Source organism: Microcebus murinus, chromosome 9 (genome assembly GCF_040939455.1).
Source record: "Microcebus murinus isolate Inina chromosome 9, M.murinus_Inina_mat1.0, whole genome shotgun sequence".
Taxonomy (NCBI): domain Eukaryota; kingdom Metazoa; phylum Chordata; class Mammalia; order Primates; family Cheirogaleidae; genus Microcebus; species Microcebus murinus.
The window spans coordinates 89304304-89322102 of record NC_134112.1 but is presented as its reverse complement, the minus strand read 5'-3'; the positions used below and the strand labels follow the sequence as shown (position 1 = coordinate 89322102).

The 17799-nt window shown below is 40.6% G+C and overlaps 1 protein-coding gene across 3 annotated transcripts in view; it reads left to right on the top strand.

Annotated features, from left to right (window-relative positions):
* Positions 1-17719, top strand: part of ZC3HAV1 (zinc finger CCCH-type containing, antiviral 1) — a 50103-nt gene extending 32384 nt beyond the window's left edge. For all 3 annotated transcript variants that reach the window (XM_076006642.1, XM_012767968.3, XM_012767965.3), the window contains 6 exons: positions 3454-3574; positions 5220-5322; positions 10631-10721; positions 11490-11620; positions 12007-12140; positions 13899-17719. In XM_076006642.1, coding sequence (XP_075862757.1) covers positions 3454-3574; positions 5220-5322; positions 10631-10721; positions 11490-11620; positions 12007-12140; positions 13899-14161 — 843 coding nt within the window. In that variant the 3' untranslated portion in view covers positions 14162-17719. The remainder of the gene's footprint in view (positions 1-3453; positions 3575-5219; positions 5323-10630; positions 10722-11489; positions 11621-12006; positions 12141-13898) is intronic.
* Positions 17720-17799: the final 80 nt, after the last annotated feature.

Genomic DNA, 17799 nt, shown 5'->3' with positions numbered 1-17799 from the left:
ATAAGGAGAGCTTCTGCCATTGTAAGTGTCCCTGCCTCCCTTCGATTCATAGGATTAAAGAGGGAGGGAGGCAGGGGGAGAGAGAGAGCCTAAGTACCGTGTTTCCCTGAAAATAAGACAGGGTCTTATATTTATTTTTCCTCAAGATGACACCCTAGGGCTTATTTTCAGGGGATTTGTTATTTTCCCCTTAAAGCCTCAGCTTGCAGCACGCACAGGATGGCTGGGACCTGACAGGGGGAGCCGACCTTGTTGATGGGGCTGCCCGCACCTTTCCGGTTACCTCTGGGATAGTAGCTGTCACAATGGGACAGATGAGAAGGACTGCTCTTCTTCTTTACCACTCAACGACAAAATGCATGAGTTGTGCAGATACACTGTGTAGCCACGCCCATCACTAGGTCTTATTTTTGGGGTAGGGCTTATATTGCGCAAATGCTTAGAAATCCTACTAGGGCTTATTTTATGGGTAGGTCTTATTTTTGGGGAAACATGGTAGGTAATGAAATCAGATGAGAAAGAGAAAATAAAAGCAAGAGATGGAAATGAAATCAAAGAGAAAGGAGGGACAAGGGAATGCCAGCATGAGGTTCTGCACAGTTACAAGTCAATAGGCCATAAGTGTGGCTCTGAGCTGCCTAGCTGCCAAAGCAGACAAAGAAACACAGTCTGTTACAAGATGTTCTGCGCCTCTGCGGTGAAAACACACCTGCTGCTCAGGAGAGGCACCGCTTTTTTCTGTTAGTGAGGCTTGAGAAAAACACCTCCAATGTATGTGCTGGTGAGTGAGGTCCTCAACAACAAATAGCCCTGCCATCAATTCAGTGGCTTAGTGGGTCCCACCCATATTAGCAGCAGATACATTTTGTCAAACAATCTTTCAAAGAATGTAAACGAGCAAACTAGAGTAAAGCAGAGCTGCCTGTTGACATAGGATGGGGGCTGAGCGCTATCTCCTGGTCCCCTTCCTTGGTCTCACCTCTCGCCCTTGGTGGCCCGTGTGGCATCTCTGAGGAACAGAGTTCTGCTGAACAGTGCGTGACAACTCCTAGGATGTTGGACTTTGCACAGATTCTTATTTTTAAGCCAAGGATGATAAAGACTGAGTGGTTCTGTGAGACAGCTGTGGAAATAGAAATGATATGCCTAATTTAATTAGCCTTGGTTAAAATGAAAATAAAAAGTATAGATCTCAATGGTTCTCATGTCAAATATTTGCAATTTTCAGTAAGATAAGGGAGAAGGGTTGGAAAACATTTGCATTCTAGTGACATCAGGGTTCCAGGAACCAGACAGAACTATCACTGGGGAATAGATGGTATTTAAATTTAAATTTATACAAGTTCTATTGAACTTCCAGGGAAATCTGTACAAACAAACCTTGTTAAACTAATCCTTATTCTTCTAGCCAATGTAACAACCCTAGCCCAAGCCCCTTTCCCTCATGACCTTTTTATTGTTTACTACTTTTGGTCTAATTCAGTGTAAATGTTCATCTCTAACTGCATCTTTTGAGTCTTCATTTCCTTATGTGTTGAATAAATCTGTATGCTTTTTTCCTGTTGATCTGTCTCCTGTCAATTTAATTCTCAGGCCAAGCCAAAAAACTCTAAAAGGGTAGAAGTAAAACTTTGCCTCCCTTGCACTACCACCTAGGACGGCACAGAGAACATTCCGTTATCACAGAGTGTTCTAGTGAACAGCACTGGTCCAGACCTTCAAGCCTTGCTAGTCAAAGTGAGGTCCATAGAGCAGCAGCATGAGCATCACCCGGGAGCTGGTTGAAGCACAGAATCTAAAGTCCTTCCCCCTGCCCCCCCCCCCCCCCCGTTTTCCCTGAATCATATCTGTATTTTATTAAGATCCGTGGGTGACTCACATGCCTGTCAAAATTTGAAAGTCTCTGGCCTTTTAAGCCAGGAACAGGATGGGCTCTACAGAGCTGAGCAGGCAGCTGATGGACACAGGACTTCAGCTATAGGGGTGGGAAAATGGGGAGGGAATTCAGCTAGGGGTCACACTGGGGTATACTGAGGTGACAGAGCTGCCCCATCCCACCCTGTGCCCAGAGATGTTTGCCCACTTCAGCTGCTCTTGGGGCCCGAGGAGGGCACATGGCTTACCAGGCATCTCATCCTGGCAGCCATCTCTTTTACAGTCACCCTGGAAGATACTCTCCCCGAAGCTGCGGCAACAAACATCGACATGGTATGACTTAACTGTTGGATGCTGTAGGTTAGAAAGTTCTGCTAAAGTCTGCCTCCTTGTGCCTTCTACCCTTTCTCTGGTTCCACTTCCTGAAATACGTCCAAGTTTATTCCTGCTTTGGGCTGTATGCAAATATTTGAACACAGCTTTCTGCTCCAACCGTGCTCTGCTCCAGGCTAAAGAGACCCAGCTCCGGCCCTTCTCCATCTGAGACATTTTCCCTGATGCTTTCATTCTGGTGCCCTGTCCTACATCCAGCAGGCATTTCCGTTAGGGAAAGGGAAGGAGGGTAGATACAGCCGAAAGCTGGAGTCTGGAATGCCATTAAAGGGCTACCAGCAGGATTTTGCTCTCATTCGTTCCTCCATTCTAGATCACCAGAAACAAGTGTCTTCTCACCATTAGATATTGGGAACCTGTACTGTTCAAGGCTTACATCTAGTAGCCCCTAGTCAGCTGCCCTGGCCATAGAGTGAGGACAGTGGCACAGTGGCCTAGCCTGCCCCCTTGCTAGAATTAACACACTTCTATTTTACCACCCATTGTGCTGTTTGGACACTTTATATATACTTTTAGACCACAGGTTATATCTTTACATTTTGGGGGTATTTATTATTCACTCCTTTCATTATAGCTCCAGTCAGTGGCAAATCTAAGTGCATTTTCAGTGTAGGTGACTGGCTTGGTCAGTTTTGTGTACTTAACTCTGGTTGAGGGCAGAAGAGAGGGTTAGATCATTTCTATTTGGACACTAGTACATCTGTTGGAAGTTGGATAAGGAGCAGGAGGTCTTCCTTTACTTGCTTTTACTACAACTCTAAACTGTGGTAGGTGAGAATAGCCCACAATGCTCAATTTCATGCAAGTGTCAAATGTCAGATTCTGTTAGGTAGCAAGCGCAGACACGGCATTGCAGAAGAGGGGGTGCAAGTTGCTCTGTATGCTTGGCTCATATTTTATGGATAGTGCAAAAAGGGTATTGCAAAAAGCCATGTTCTTCAGGCATCCACAAAGTGTTTAGTCGGTTTCTGCAGGATAGACTGCTGTCTCTTAGGCACTATGACGAAGAGGAGCACAAAAGGTGACATTCCCCATTCTGGAAGCCTTACAGTCTGGTTTGGGGAGCAAGATGCATTTCCATTCAAATCCCATTGCTAAAATAAGAGCATATGAGATAAAATAGTAGAGATGTCCTAAAAGCCTTCCCTGAAATCTTTACCTTTTTTTTTTTTTTTTTTAAATTAGAAAGATAACCAGAAAGGTTCGAACATTGACTCTTCATACCTGGAGTCTGTCTATCAGCATTGCCCAAGAGGAGTTGTGAGGTTTCAGGCGGGTCCACGGAACTATGAACTGAGTTTCCAAGGTGAGTTTTTGTGTTTGGCAGTGTTGTTGAAATCTGGCACATGGTACACATGTGGGAGTGGGAGCAGAGCAGATTTGCATTGCTACCTCTATGGGCAGGGTTCTTTGGGGCAAGACAAGCAGTACCGTGGAGAGGAAGGCAGTGGCTGTCAGAAGACTCATGCTCTATAGCTCTGGCTCTGCAACCCTGGGAAGGACATCTGGCCTCTCTAGGCCCAGTTCTCTCAATCGTAAAATCAGGGGATTGAACTAAATTGTCTTGGGGGTACTTTCAGCTTTGCCATTATAAGTTTTTGATGCTGGGTGGGCAACCTCCCAGGCTGAGGCAGAGTTTTCAGGTGATGACTGCAGTAGAGGCCCTGGGCCTTTGGGTGCCTCCAGGGTTTTAGAAACTTGCTGTTTCTCCTGGGCTTCATCATCTAGGTCAATGGTTTTATCCATCACATTGATTAAAACACTTTGCCTTCCACCATGTTTATTTCGGCCACTATGGAAAGGTCTTCTGGTTAGCCTTCACTGAGGCATAATTATCACAGTAACATGCATCTATTTTTAGCATTCAGTTGGATGAGTATTGACATATGCATGTAACCCTACCATGCTAATCAAGGTATAGAACATTTCCATCAACCCAAAAAGTTTCCTCTTGCTTCTTTGAAATCCATCTCTCCACCTCCACCACCACACACACACACTCCCTCTTTCCCCATCACAGGCCATTACTGATTTGCTTTCTGTCCATATAGATTAGTTTTACCTGTTCTAGAACTTCATCTTAATAAACTTTTATAGTATATGCATTGCATGTGGCTGACTTCTGAGTGAAAGAAGTCAGCCACAAGATAATTTTTTTTTTAGATTCATCTATGTTATTGCATGTGTAGTAGTCTTTTCCCTTTTATTGCTGAGTAATGTCCATTGTAAGGATATACCATATAGTTTATCCATTCTTCAGCTGATGGACATTTAGGTTGCTTCCACCTTTTGGTTATGATGATAATGCTACTGTGAACATTCATTTGCAAGTCTTTGTGTGCATATAGGTTTTCATTTCTTTTGAGTAAATGCCTAGGAGTGGGATTGCTGCATCATTTCGCTGTGCACATGTAACTTTATAAGAAACTACCCAACTGTTCCCCAATGTGGTTGTGCCATTTTACACTCTCACTAGCAGTGTATGGTGATTTCCTTTTTAAAGGGATCACCTTTACAGTTGGGACCTAGGTCTACAACATGCGTGAGTTGAAAATGATGTTTCACACTTGGTGTAGAAAAAAACCTTCAAGACATAGCTACTGAATTCCAACCCGTCATCACTGATGTCTGGTGTAGGGCGGCTTGCACGGATGATGTCTTGTTATCTGGCTGCCCCAGCTCTCCTCTTTTACCATCTGACTTTGCTTTAAAGATTAGATTAACTCCTCAATGTCCATTCGCCTCTTTGCTTTCTGAGCCTTTTGATAAGGGTGGCGAAGGACGCGCCGTTTTTATCACGAGCAATTTTCACTCAAAAGGATTTTCTTGTTTCATACACATACGGTTCAGTCATGAATATTTGCTGTGTAAATAGCCTTTGGAAAATAACAAGAAGACGTTTTCTAGGACTAATTCTTGATGGTGGTTGGTTTTATGTTTTCTGTCTAAAGGGATGATTCAGACAAACATAGTTTCCAAGACTCAAAAGGACGTCATCCGAAGGCCAAAGTTTGTGTCTTCGTGGGATGTGAATCAGAAGAGAAGGTGGCCCGAGTAAGTGTCCTGAAGCGCTGTTTGCTGGCAGGTGCTTGAGATGCTCATGCAATGGGCTTATCGGGTCCCTCATGGACCGGGCCCCTGGTTTCCTGAAAAGTTCTTGCTTGCATAACACTGCAATTTCATTTTGTATTGTCTATATGAATAAGGTGCTTGTTAAGCAGCATGGTGTGACTGAAAGAATACCAGCCCAGGAAACTAGTTTTTCCCTCTTATTCACAGGGGACTTTGGATAGGTCTCTTAAATAACCTTCATGGCAGCTTCTCCAGCTGTGAATGGCTGGATAAATGTAGGTGTCTAAGAAGTAATCACATGCACTGGGTTTTTGCTGTGGATTCTAAAGAGTTTTGCTGTGTGATTTACAGAGGATGGGAGGCTGAAAGACAGAGAGAGAAAAAAGGGATGAGGTAGCTGTGTGAGTAGGGCTTTTGATAAAGATAACATTGATTAAAGGGGATTTTTTTAAAAGAGAATTTTGCTGCAGGGATTTGTCATAACTCTCCTCATGAAACTCTCAGTAAAATCAACATTGTTCATGAACGATTTTTGGAGTTGGATTTATTTTTTCCTGAGTGATGTGTGATCATGTAAAATAGGCTTCAAGACAGGTGTAAAATCAAGGTGTCCTAATTAGGTTCTCTTGGTTGTAAGAATTCAAGGTATTTCATGAAAAAGGGAAATTACTAAAAGGATAAATAAATGTGAGGTAATATGGAAAACAATTCTCAAGAATCCAAGAACAGGGCCAGGCATGGTGGCTCACGTCTGTAATCCTAACACTCTGGGAGGCCGAGGGGGGTGAATCGTTCAAAATCAGGAGTTTGAACCCAGCCTGAGCAAGAGCGAGACCCCCATCTCTACTAAAAATAGAAAGAAATTAATTGGCCAACTAAAATATATATAGAAAAAATTAGCTGGGCTCAGTGGTACATGCCTGTAGTCACAGCTACTTGGGAGGCTGAGGCAGAAGGATTGCTTGAGCCCAGGAGTTTGAGGTTGCTGTGAGCTATGCTGATGCCATGGCACTCTAGCCCCGGCAACAGAGTGAGACTCTGTCTCAAAAAAAAGAATCTATGAACAACCATGGTGACTCCTAGCACTCTGGGAGCCTGAGGCAGGAGGATCGCTTGAGTCCAGGAGTTTGAGGTTGCTGTGAGCTAGACTGACATCACAGCATTCTACTCAGGGCAACAGAATGAGACTTTGTCTCAAAAAAAAAAAAAAAAAAAAAGAATCCAAGAACAGGACCTGAGCTATATCAGGGTCTCAGGAATGGGAACTAGTTCCAGTTTGGCTTTAGAATGAGAGCAGCCTGGAGTCACAGATCCTTGCCTGTGACCAGGCTAACAGCCTGGATCTGGATCATCTAGGCTCAGACTCTACCCTGCTACTCATTAGCTGTGTGGACTTGGACAAATTAATCATGCTGTACTTGCCCATCTATAAAACGGGCTTAATAATAGTGCCTTCCTCAAGATTACTTGAGTGATACATTCCAGACACTCAGAACAGTAGCTAATATGGCAGGATGTTCAGCGAATGTTAGTTGCTCTTGCTATTATTATTTTTATGTCCCTGCTATGAACAGACTCAGCAACTGTACGTAAGTCGACTTAATTTTAATTCAGAATTCCGATCTGCGTATTCCCTCAGCCTTACTTTCTGCCACTAACTGCCTAATTTTCTCTGAATTTCTTAATTCGATTTCCCAAGAAATTAAGTCTGATTGGTCTAGCTATCTAAAGTCCCTTCCAGGATTTTTAATATTCAAATTAATAAAGTAAAAAATATTGCAGGGTTTGGGGAGGGAGGAGTAAAGTTCATGCCCTCATGGAGCTTGCAGTCTGGTGGATGAGGCAATGTGTAACTATTTCAGCTCCTGACAAGTGTTAGGTGGGGAAGAAGACAGTAGGGGGTTGGGGAGATGCTACTTGCATTCAGGCAACTAATGAGGTCATCGTAGCTGCTTCCTATTATTATTATTATTATTTTTTGAGACAGAGTCTCACTCTATTGCTCCAGGTAGAGTGTAATGATATCATTATAGCTCACAGCAACCTCAAAATCCAGGGCTTAAGTGATCCTGCTGATTTAGCCTCCTGAGTAGCTGGGACTACAGGCACGTGTCATGAAGCCCAGCCAGTTTTTCTATTTTCAGTAGAGACAGGGTCTCGCTCTGGCTCAGGCTGGTGCTTCCTATTCATTAAAATGGCAGGACATCTTGGCAAAAGTTTGTTTGAACTGTATTTCCTGAAAGCTGCAAAACTATATGCTTTTAACCACTTCGATACGAGCATTGACTATAGTCGACAGCCACAGATGAACGCCCACAGCGACTTTAGCCGACAACCGTGATGTGACTTTTCTAATTTTTCATTTATCAAAATAAAATTGTGAACATTTAAACATAACGTGATGAAAACATGTATGTATATGTTACCTATTCTGATTTACATTACAAGTAAAGCTGCCTGTAAAGTAAAACAAGCTTTCAGTGCTTTAAAGCTTTCCTCATCACACAAGAGCAAAACGGATGTGTTGTCAATGCACAGCACAAACTGTCGTGCGGACTGTTAGTACCGGCCGTGGGCAAGGTTTCACAGCTGGTGAGCGCAGATACCGAAGTAGTTAAAAGAAAAAACAAGTGATTTTAATTGTTTAACAGTTCAGATACTCCCAACTAGTCTCAACTAGTGAGACTGCACTTTGTTGCCTTTCTGGATAGCAGAAACTGTCGCAAGTGCAATGGACCTTCTCAACTCCAAGCTGGATGGTTCTTTCTGTGCATTTATATTTCCAAGGGAAGAAATTGGTTTATGGCATTTCTAGATCTCTCCTGTGGTCAGTCCATTGCCTGTCTCAGTAATTTACACATGCCATAGTTGCTTCAGGCTTCCCTGTTTGCTTTTTTCCCCCTCTCTGAGAACATTCCTTCCCATGGTGCTTATGAATTCAGCAACCTCTGTGACCGGCTCAGATGCCACTTTCCCATACAAACCTTCCTTGTGACTCTCCCTCAGTCTCTCCTTTGCCCTCTAGTAACACCTGTAATTTCCTCATAGTCCTTGTCCCCTTCTACCTTGGAATATTGTTGTTTGTGTAAATGTCATCTCTAGCACAACCCTCCCTCCCCCGACCCCAGTTGTCAGGTCTTGAAAGCTCTTGAAATATTTTGTGTAATAATACATGGCACATAGTGATACTAAATAGATAGCTAAGTGAGTAAATGAATAAAATTAATTGAGAAAAACATATTAGTGGGGGAATCATGCAGAGAACCAGCTTTCATCCTGCTTTGACTAGCCTGGCGGAGACACACCACACTAGCTGTAAGATAGAATGAGGGCTGCAGCACCATCCTAGCGGGCGGAGGAGGAAGGAAGTATAGCACACTTTGCTGTTCATGAGCATCTTACAACATTGTCATTCAGTCTGCCCAGCACTGTGCAAATCCAGAATGGAAATATCAGTTTAAAATAGAGATAAATCGGGGGCAATCTTTCCCTTCCAAAAAAAGGCTTCATTTTACACAAGGAGGTCTTTAAAGAATTTTTTCCTTAAAGTGTTCATTTTTTAAATTTAATTGTTCTCATCATGGAAATTTTCAAACATAAACTACAGAGAATTATATGGTAAACCTCTATGGTACCCATCACCTGCTTCAACAACTGTCAATATTTTACCATCTTGTTTTGTCTATTCCCACCATTACCTCTCATTTTTTTTTTTTTACTGGAATATTTCAATGTAAATCCAACACTTGTTATCATTGTCCTCTAAATATTTTAGATTGTGTCCCTAACAGATAAGGGGTTTTTAAAACATTTTACAGTACCATTAACCCCCCCTAACAGAATTAACAATAATTCCTTAATATCTAATACCCATTTCATGTTCTATGTTTTCCAGTTTTCTCAAAAATGATTTTTTATAGTTGATTTATTCCAATCAGTAGCCAAACAGGGTCTGTACATTGCATTTGATTGACTTGATTTGTCTCTTAAAACTCTTTTATTCTATTACACTTTCCCCTTCTGTACTTTTTTCATACAATTTTTTTTAAAGAAATTAGGTGATTTGACCTATAGAATTTCCTAAATTCAAACTGTAGCAAATTGTGTCCTCATGGGGCCATTTGATGTGTGATTTCTGTAAATTGATCATTAGTTTTAGAAGACTGATTAGATTCATGTTCAGTTTTTAGTCAAGAATACCATACAAGTGATGTGTTGTACTTCCTGTCACATCTTATGAAGAGATATATAAGGTCTGATTATCCTCTTTTTAGTGATGAAGATCACAGAGTAGGTTCAGATCATTCCATTCTGATCCTTCCATTATAGTATTCCTCATCCAATCTTTCACTTATGGTTTTTTTTTAAGACAAAGTCTTGCTCTCTTGCCTTGCCTAGAGTGCCGTGGCATCAGCCTAGCTCACAGCAACCTCAGACTCTTAGGCTCAAGCAATCCTCCTGCCTCAGCCTCCTGGTATCTGGGACTACAGGCACATGCCATCATGCCTGGCTAATTTTTTCTATTTTTAGTTGTTTTGGTTAATTTCTTTCTATTTTTAGTAGAGATGGGTTCTCGCTCTTGCTCAGGCTGGTCTCGAACTCCTGAGCTCAAGCAATCTTCCCACCTAGGCCTCCCAAGTGCTAGCATTACAGGCATGAGCCACCGCGCTCAGCCCACTTATGGTTTTAGTAGCTAATGATGATGATTATTTAGGTAATTATCTAATTATTAATTAGATAATGATGATGATTATTTAGATCCATTATGTCATTAGATGCTGGAAAACAGTGGTTTTCTAATTCTAGCGATTCTTTTGTAATTATTAGCTGTGATTCATCTATAAAGAAGAATTTTTCCTCCTGTATGGTCACCCTAAAATATATTAATAGTTCATACAAGAAAGACAGAATTCTTTCCCTTGAATCTTTAATATACTTAAATGTTTTATCATTTGAAGCTGTTAGACACATTTGCTTAATGCTAACACATTAAGACCTTTGAAGGTTGAGCAGAAATACAAAAAGGAATCAATGCTTGTGCATTTTAAATCAATGGGAAAATAGCATTTAATTTACTGATTATGAATAGTTACTGTAGTTTTTAAAAGTGTGCTTACTGGTACATCCATATCACGATCTGCAAGGATGTAGCCCAAAGAAAAATACAGAAATAAACACACTGTGCATTTCTCTAGGAACCTTGGCTTAGTGGCAGGCAATTAAGATAAAAAGTCACTTGGGCATATGGAACAGGGAGCTCAGAGAATTCTTACTCTATCTTTATTTGTAGCTATCAACCGGTGCAGACCACGCCAGAGCCTTTATCCTCGACATTTCTTCCTCAGCAGGACCCTGGCTTCCTACCCTCGAATGAGTTTAAGGTACTTGGTTTTTACTTGTTTGGTGGGTGAATCATATAAAGGTGGGGAAAAGTCCTTTGCTACACGTGTATGTGTTTGTCCGTTTGAATGAATGAATTGCTCCTGCAAAACTCTTGGATCAAGATCCAAAGGCAGACATCTAATGGTTCTCTTTCCCAGAGAACAATTAGCCTTTGTATGGTACTTCATTCGTTTCTGGAGTTCATCTGGGCAGATCTGCATGGCAACCTTGTAAGATAGATACTAGTATCTCTATTTTACAGATGAGAAAACTGGAACTCACAGAGCAAAAGTGAACTTGTCTATTAGTTACAGTTAAAAAGTTAAAAGGTTTCTGTGGGAATCAAACAAACTGTGCCTCACTGTCAACCTAGCCAGGTGGGGGTAAGACTATTCCTAGATCTGCCTGCCAGCTTTGGATTTTTTGCAGGAGGATCTGCTTGGCTTCCACTGGCACTTCCAATTCCTCTGTGCCTGCACTGCTTCCGGAGCATTAGGCAAGGAACTAAATCGGACACCAAAGGGGACCTCTCTTTGTCCATAGTCATAATGTTTTGCTAGCCTTAAATTGGCCTGAGCAGACAGGCCCACTGCCTCTTTGGTTCATTACTGCAGTGAGCTGCCAGATGTGGAAACCCTAAGCCCGCCCATCCCACCTGCTGTCAGAACCTGGCAATGATACTTCATGGCATTAAGGGGCATACATATGGATGTACCATGCTTTAAATGTTTCCTGTTTCTCACTTACATATTTTTTAAATTTTTTAGTTGTTAGAGCTCAATAACCAGCATTTGGAATATGCCAAAATAAGTAAGCATTTTGGAGCCTCCATGAAAAATTTCAAGATTGAAAAGATAAAGAAGATCCAGAACCAAAATCTCTTAGATAATTTTAACAGGTTGGTGGCCACATGATCAGATTTCCTTATAGAAAACTGGTAAGGATTAATTAAGATCTGTCCTTTAAGATTTATATTCAGTAGTTTTATTTAGTTTATTTTAGTAGTCAACAGTTTCTTCAGGCTCTAGTTGTTTGGTCATTGTATAAACTTGAGGTTCTTTCTTTCAACTTTTACAGTTTTGCAATTCAATGATTTCATGTGTCTATCATTTAAAAGTTTTCCTAAGTTTATTATTTTATGGATGCTGCCTTAAAGTTAGTAGCTGCATTCTGAAAACTTCTGGAATAAACTTTAAAATGATTAGACTTTAATTGGGATTAATGTTACTAACTGGAGTGAAGGAAGGAAGTTCTCGGTGTTAAGTCTCCCATTTCCTATTTTAGGAAGAAAAAGCAGATGAAGAAGGAAGAAGAAAAACTCCTGTTTTATGCAACGAGGCACACTCATGTGGACTCTATCTGTGCGAAGAATTTTAACTGGACCATCCATGAAACTCATGAACCCAAATATGGAACAGGTTTGTGCTTCAATAGAGAAGCCTAACTAGTCATAACTCAGGCTTAGTACACGCTTCTATTATGAGGTATATGTAATTATTTTGTATTAACCAGTGGTAGTCATGAAGGGCAGAGAAGCTCAGTTTCTTAAATGTCCAAATTCGAGTGGTTCAACTGACTTTGGGCTTGATTGCTGGATCTTAGCCCTGCTCCTGCCTTCTGTTTTTTTGTGTTTTTTTTTTTTTCTGGAAGTGACCAGAGTCTCATACATGTTTATAAACTACTCCATCTGTTGGCTACATTGTCTACCGTTACTATTCCTTTCTGGCTATGGCTCTATCTGACCCAGGCCCGGGCTTGTGAAGCCATTGTAAGTAGCCTTCAACTGTTGCCACAGATGGGTTCTAATTAAAGATGGGAAGAAGAGGCCTGTCCCCATCTCAGGTGTCACTGGGTCACCTAGGGCCTGACGTATCACAGGTCTGCCCACACACAGAGTCTTTATAGCTATTTCTTTTTGCTCGTAAGCTTCTGCATGCAGTTCTTTAAAACCAACAGGCAAACACCAAAGAATCACGCATCTTTAGGGAACCAGAAAGAGTTTATCACAGTTTCAAAGTGGGCTCAACTCATACAACTAAGATTCAATTCACACACAACCGCAAAAAGCAAGAAGTCAACCAGTGAGTCGGCAAATATTTTCGAGTGTCTTCTATACGCTAGACACTGAGGTCACAGTAGTGAACAAGTGAGACATGGCCCCAAACAAATTATTTCATATAAATAATTAAAGGATTGCAAATGTGGGGCTGCTGCAGGGAAAAAGAACAGGAGCTGTGGACACCTAACCCCGCTAGAGAGACGACGTTCTCAAGGAAAGGCATATAGTACCAGTCACCTGCCTAGTAGAATCAGCGTGTAGAGAGTAAGTGATGAGTGGCACAAGATACAGCCAGACAGTAAAGAGTTTAGACTTGACTATAAGGGCATAGGAAGCTCATGAAAGGGTTCAAGCTGGGGAGTGACTTGATGAGAATTTCATAAGTTTATTAAGTTTAAATGCATCAGTGAAACTTACCTAGAAATGTTTAGAGGAAGTATAATAACTGTCCTGAGTGACCTATAACATGAGTGAAATTAAACCCATCAGTTTCTCATGGGTCTATCCTATGTCAGGATTCAAACAAATACTTATCCTAAAAAATGAAATACATTATGTACGTGTTCCCAGATTTTGGCCATAGCTTGTTTTGGCAGTGACACATATGGGTGCTGGTAGGTATGGAAACATCAGTGATTATCTGGGGTTGTTTTAGAGTTGAGAACTATGCATCAACTGTCTTGAAAAGCTTTGGCAGGGCCGATGCCTTGCCCATGCTACACCGCTGCCTTTGGCCTTTTCCAAGACCTTCCCATCAGTAGTTAGTGACTTTTGTTCCTTAAAATGTTCACACAGGATAAAGTAGTCTCTGCTCTGAGTATCTTTGGCTCATAGGTTCCAACTCGGTTCATTCAACTCATCCTGCAAGAGTTGCATAGATGGGCCACTGTGTCTGCCATCACCGCCTGCTTATTGCCCCCGATGGCTCACCCCATCAGTGTGAGCCCTGCACTGTATTATGAGCATTTTTTAAAGTGCAAAGGAAAGTTTATATATATCAGTGAGATATTATTGATATGCTTCGTTCATGCCTTTCATCTGATTATGTATAAATAATCTTATAAACCAGGTACCCTCTTTTATAATAATTCTTAACCCTTTTTCTGATTATTTTTAGGAAATTACTTCGCAAAAGATGCCATCTATTCACACAAAAATTGCCCGTATGATGCCAGAAACATCATTATGTTTGTAGCCCGTGTCCTGGTTGGAAATTTTATCGAAGGAGATAAGACATACACAAGCCCTCCACCGCAGTACGACAGCTGTGTGGACACTAGTTTGAATCCCTCCGTTTTTGTCATATTTGAGAAAGATCAGATTTACCCAGAGTATGTGATTGAATATACTGAAGCAGACAAAGCCTGCGTGATCAGTTAGAACTGATGAATACAGTGTCCTAAGGATGCCATCGCCATTTTATTCTCTTACATAACCAAATTTCCCAGATAGTAGTTAAACTTTCATATTTCCTTGCCCAGTTATCTAATGTGTTAGGTCAGTGATTCCCAAACTTTGTTATACATTGGAATCATCCAGGAAGCTTTAAAAAAATTCCAGTGCCCAGGTTGCACCCCATGCCAATTAAATCACTATTTCTGAAGGTAGGTCGTATTTTTTAAAGCTTTCCTGATGATTCCAATGTGTTGGAAAGTTCGCATTGTTTTAGATGTAATTGGTAAAGGCTCGTTTCTAAATTTTCTATAATTGCAGCTACATGTCTCCCATCTACTCATTTAGTGTACAGTGTGGCATGGTTTTTTGTTTTGGTTAAATTGAAAGAAAATTAATTTGGGAAATTTGAGAGAAATCTCACAATGCATATTGAAATAAGGACATAAGAAATGTCTTTCATCCTTGGATGAAAGATTGTGAACAACTGGGGAGGAAATGCTTGGGCACATGCTAGGGAAAAAGTGAAAAGTGAAATTTAAATGTTATTGTAGACATGGCTGCAGTACTGTACCTTACCTCTGTGATGAAACTGATTTGTGTCACACATTTCTTTATTGCTACACTTATTTGGGGGACAAACTCCATCCAGGTTGACTCCTTCTGTAATGCCAAGTGTGGCTCAGAGAGAAGCAACCAACTGGAGTTAATTGCCCATTTGGGCTCTTTATATAATTATGGGAAAGTAGACATTTTGTTGTAATTGATGTGATTACAGAGAAGGCTTTTATCAGGTCCGGCTTTCATGAAATCGTCTGTATTTTGAGGGAACAGAATTGCAGTAACCAAATTTACACAAGCATGACTGATAAATATTAGTGCTTTTATAGTTGTTTGCTGCAGCAGATGAGCCTCGCTAAGAAATTAGGAGCATCGCCATCCCTACTGAAGGACCGGCCTCCTAAGGACATGAGATTTGATTCCTGGTGAACATAGAATCAGAACTAGGAGAACAATGTCGTAAACCTTGTGCCTACTAAATATCTTTTATTTAATGTGACGAATTTCTAAATGTAGCGGATTGTATGGAATTGTAGTACAGTTTTTAGAGAAGGGGAGGTGCTTGGACCAATATCTCTTTCCTTATTATGAATCAGGTTTTTTCTTCCAATTTTCCTTTTCTAACATTCCTTACCAATTACTTGTCAACATTTCCTGTTATAGTTCCTTCCAGCAGACATGTCACAGATAATTAATTAGCATTAGAGTTGATTTTATATTAGGCAGATTTTGGACCAGTAGTACAAAGATCTCCACAATTCTTAGTTTAAAGGGCTCCATCAGTAACAAATGTATACAGATTTTTTTAGAGTAGGATTATTTTCTGGGAGTCTTGCCATAAATGGTTATTCTCAGTCATATATTTTTTCATGGTATCATCCATTTTGGAGGGTTCATTTCCTGACCTTGACCCTCACACTGTAGAAGTGCATTTTATCCAACTCTTTCCAGCTGCCTGTTAGGCACCTGTAGGTGGATAGTTCACAGACATCATCGACTTTACACATCCAAGATGGAACTCTCAATCTGCCTCCCTCACACGTATCATTACCTATATTCTGTGTATAGGTAAATGCCACCATCCACCCATCCGCACAAGCAGAAATCCAGAAGTCACCCTTAACTCCTTGTTGTCCCTCAAATACACATCTGAACAGTTCCCAAATACACTTTTACCTCTTAAACGTTTCTTTTCCCTTCTAAGTTGTTCTTCTACACAAGCCACTGTGGCTTTCTTTCAGTCATGTGGCTCCTATTTTTACCTAGTTCAGTAGTTCTCAATGAGCACTTTTGCCTTTTATTTTTATAAGGGCAATTACAAATACGTCTTCTTTATTATCCTCCAACTCCACTTCAGGTAACATGCTCTACCTATGCACAATTTTAGAAATAAGTGAAAAATTAAATAAAACTAATATTAACATAAAAGGGAAATAAACGGTATATAACCTGGGGACAACTATGCTAGAAGATCTAATGAAGTAGTCAGATGTTTACACCTAGTTATAATGAATAAATTTGAACTTAAAAGAAGGTAGGAGATCAGAAACTAGTTTGTGCAAAGAAGCATGAGAAAATGAAAAAGCAGAGATATGAGTGGACATCAGAATAAAAACTAGGAATATAACAACTTACTTGCATATAATAATATTTATTTGTATATGATAAGAGACAGAATGAAGTTACCTTAAATTAAAATACAGATAGTATGCAAGAAAATTTACAGATTGCCGAAGTGGAGAAAATGAGGAAATATTATATTCTTGCAGACGAGCTGTCGTCATACATGAATGTCTTGTGAGACATTCAAAATTCGTGTAGGGTGCAAAATAATTTCTTATTGTGAGGAACTGTCCAACGTATTGCAAGATGTTCAGCATACTTGGCTCTCACATGCTAAATGCCAGTAGCACCCCCGTCCCCACCCCCAATCATGGTGATAACCACAAACACCGTCAGACCTATTCAACCTTTGTAGAGGAGATAGTTTGTAACATCCTCTTTGCTGTCCTGATATTATTCATAAATGATAAAATCTACTTACACACATGAATTTCTTTAAAAATCAATGTAATGCCTTAACTCTATTATAATGGAGAAATAGAAGGTAAGAAATTTGTAATGAAAATAAAATGAATCTCAATATGTAAATGCACAGGCATGACTATGCCATATAAGACCTGAAATAGATTTACTTACAATGAATAGGTTTGGATTTAAGAGCCGATCAGAGGCTGCCTCCTGTGAGGAAGTACAGGAATATGAATGATTAGAGGTACGGAGGACACTAGAAATAAAACTAGTTATTAGGATAAATCACAACATACCATATACCTTATCTGTATATGGCAAAGGAAATAAGAAAATTTCCTTACTTGAAATAAGAATAATAGGACAAAACCAATTACAGGTTGTCTCAGAGGAAACAAATCAATGAAACTCTCTCAGACAAGCTGTAGGGTCCTACATAAATGTCCAGCAGGACATTAGAAAGTCGTTTGGGGTTCAGAATAATTCTTCGTTGTGTGGGACAAACCCCTCTGCAGGACATCTCTTGTCCCTGCAGCACCCGCTCAATGCCCATAATAGTCCCCCACTGTGATGGGAGCACCACCAACCCCTCAATCTCCTAAATACCATCGGGAGAACCACTGACCTAGTTGATGTGTACCACCCTCAGATTAGGCAAACTGTTATCTGTGAAGAAATAGAAAAACTTAAACCATTGTGTTTTGTACTTTACACCTTGCTTTGTTCATTTTAAGTATCTATCCAACCTGAAATTTTCTGCTGTTTGCATGGGAATGCAAGCTTCTGAAGGGCAAAGCTGTTTTGTCCACTGTGCCACGCCTGATGCCCAGGCTCGCTGATCCATTGGCTAACTCTGTTGAATAAATTAAGCTCACCTCTGTATATTTCAGTTGAGTTGTATTGCTTCTTGTTATTCACCTGAATTTGAACTAATAAAAAGAAAGAATGAAGTTTGTTCTGCCTCCTTTATTTGCTCTATTTCTAGGTATCTCCAAAAAGATCATCAACGGCAGACACCAGTGTGTGCAGCAGGG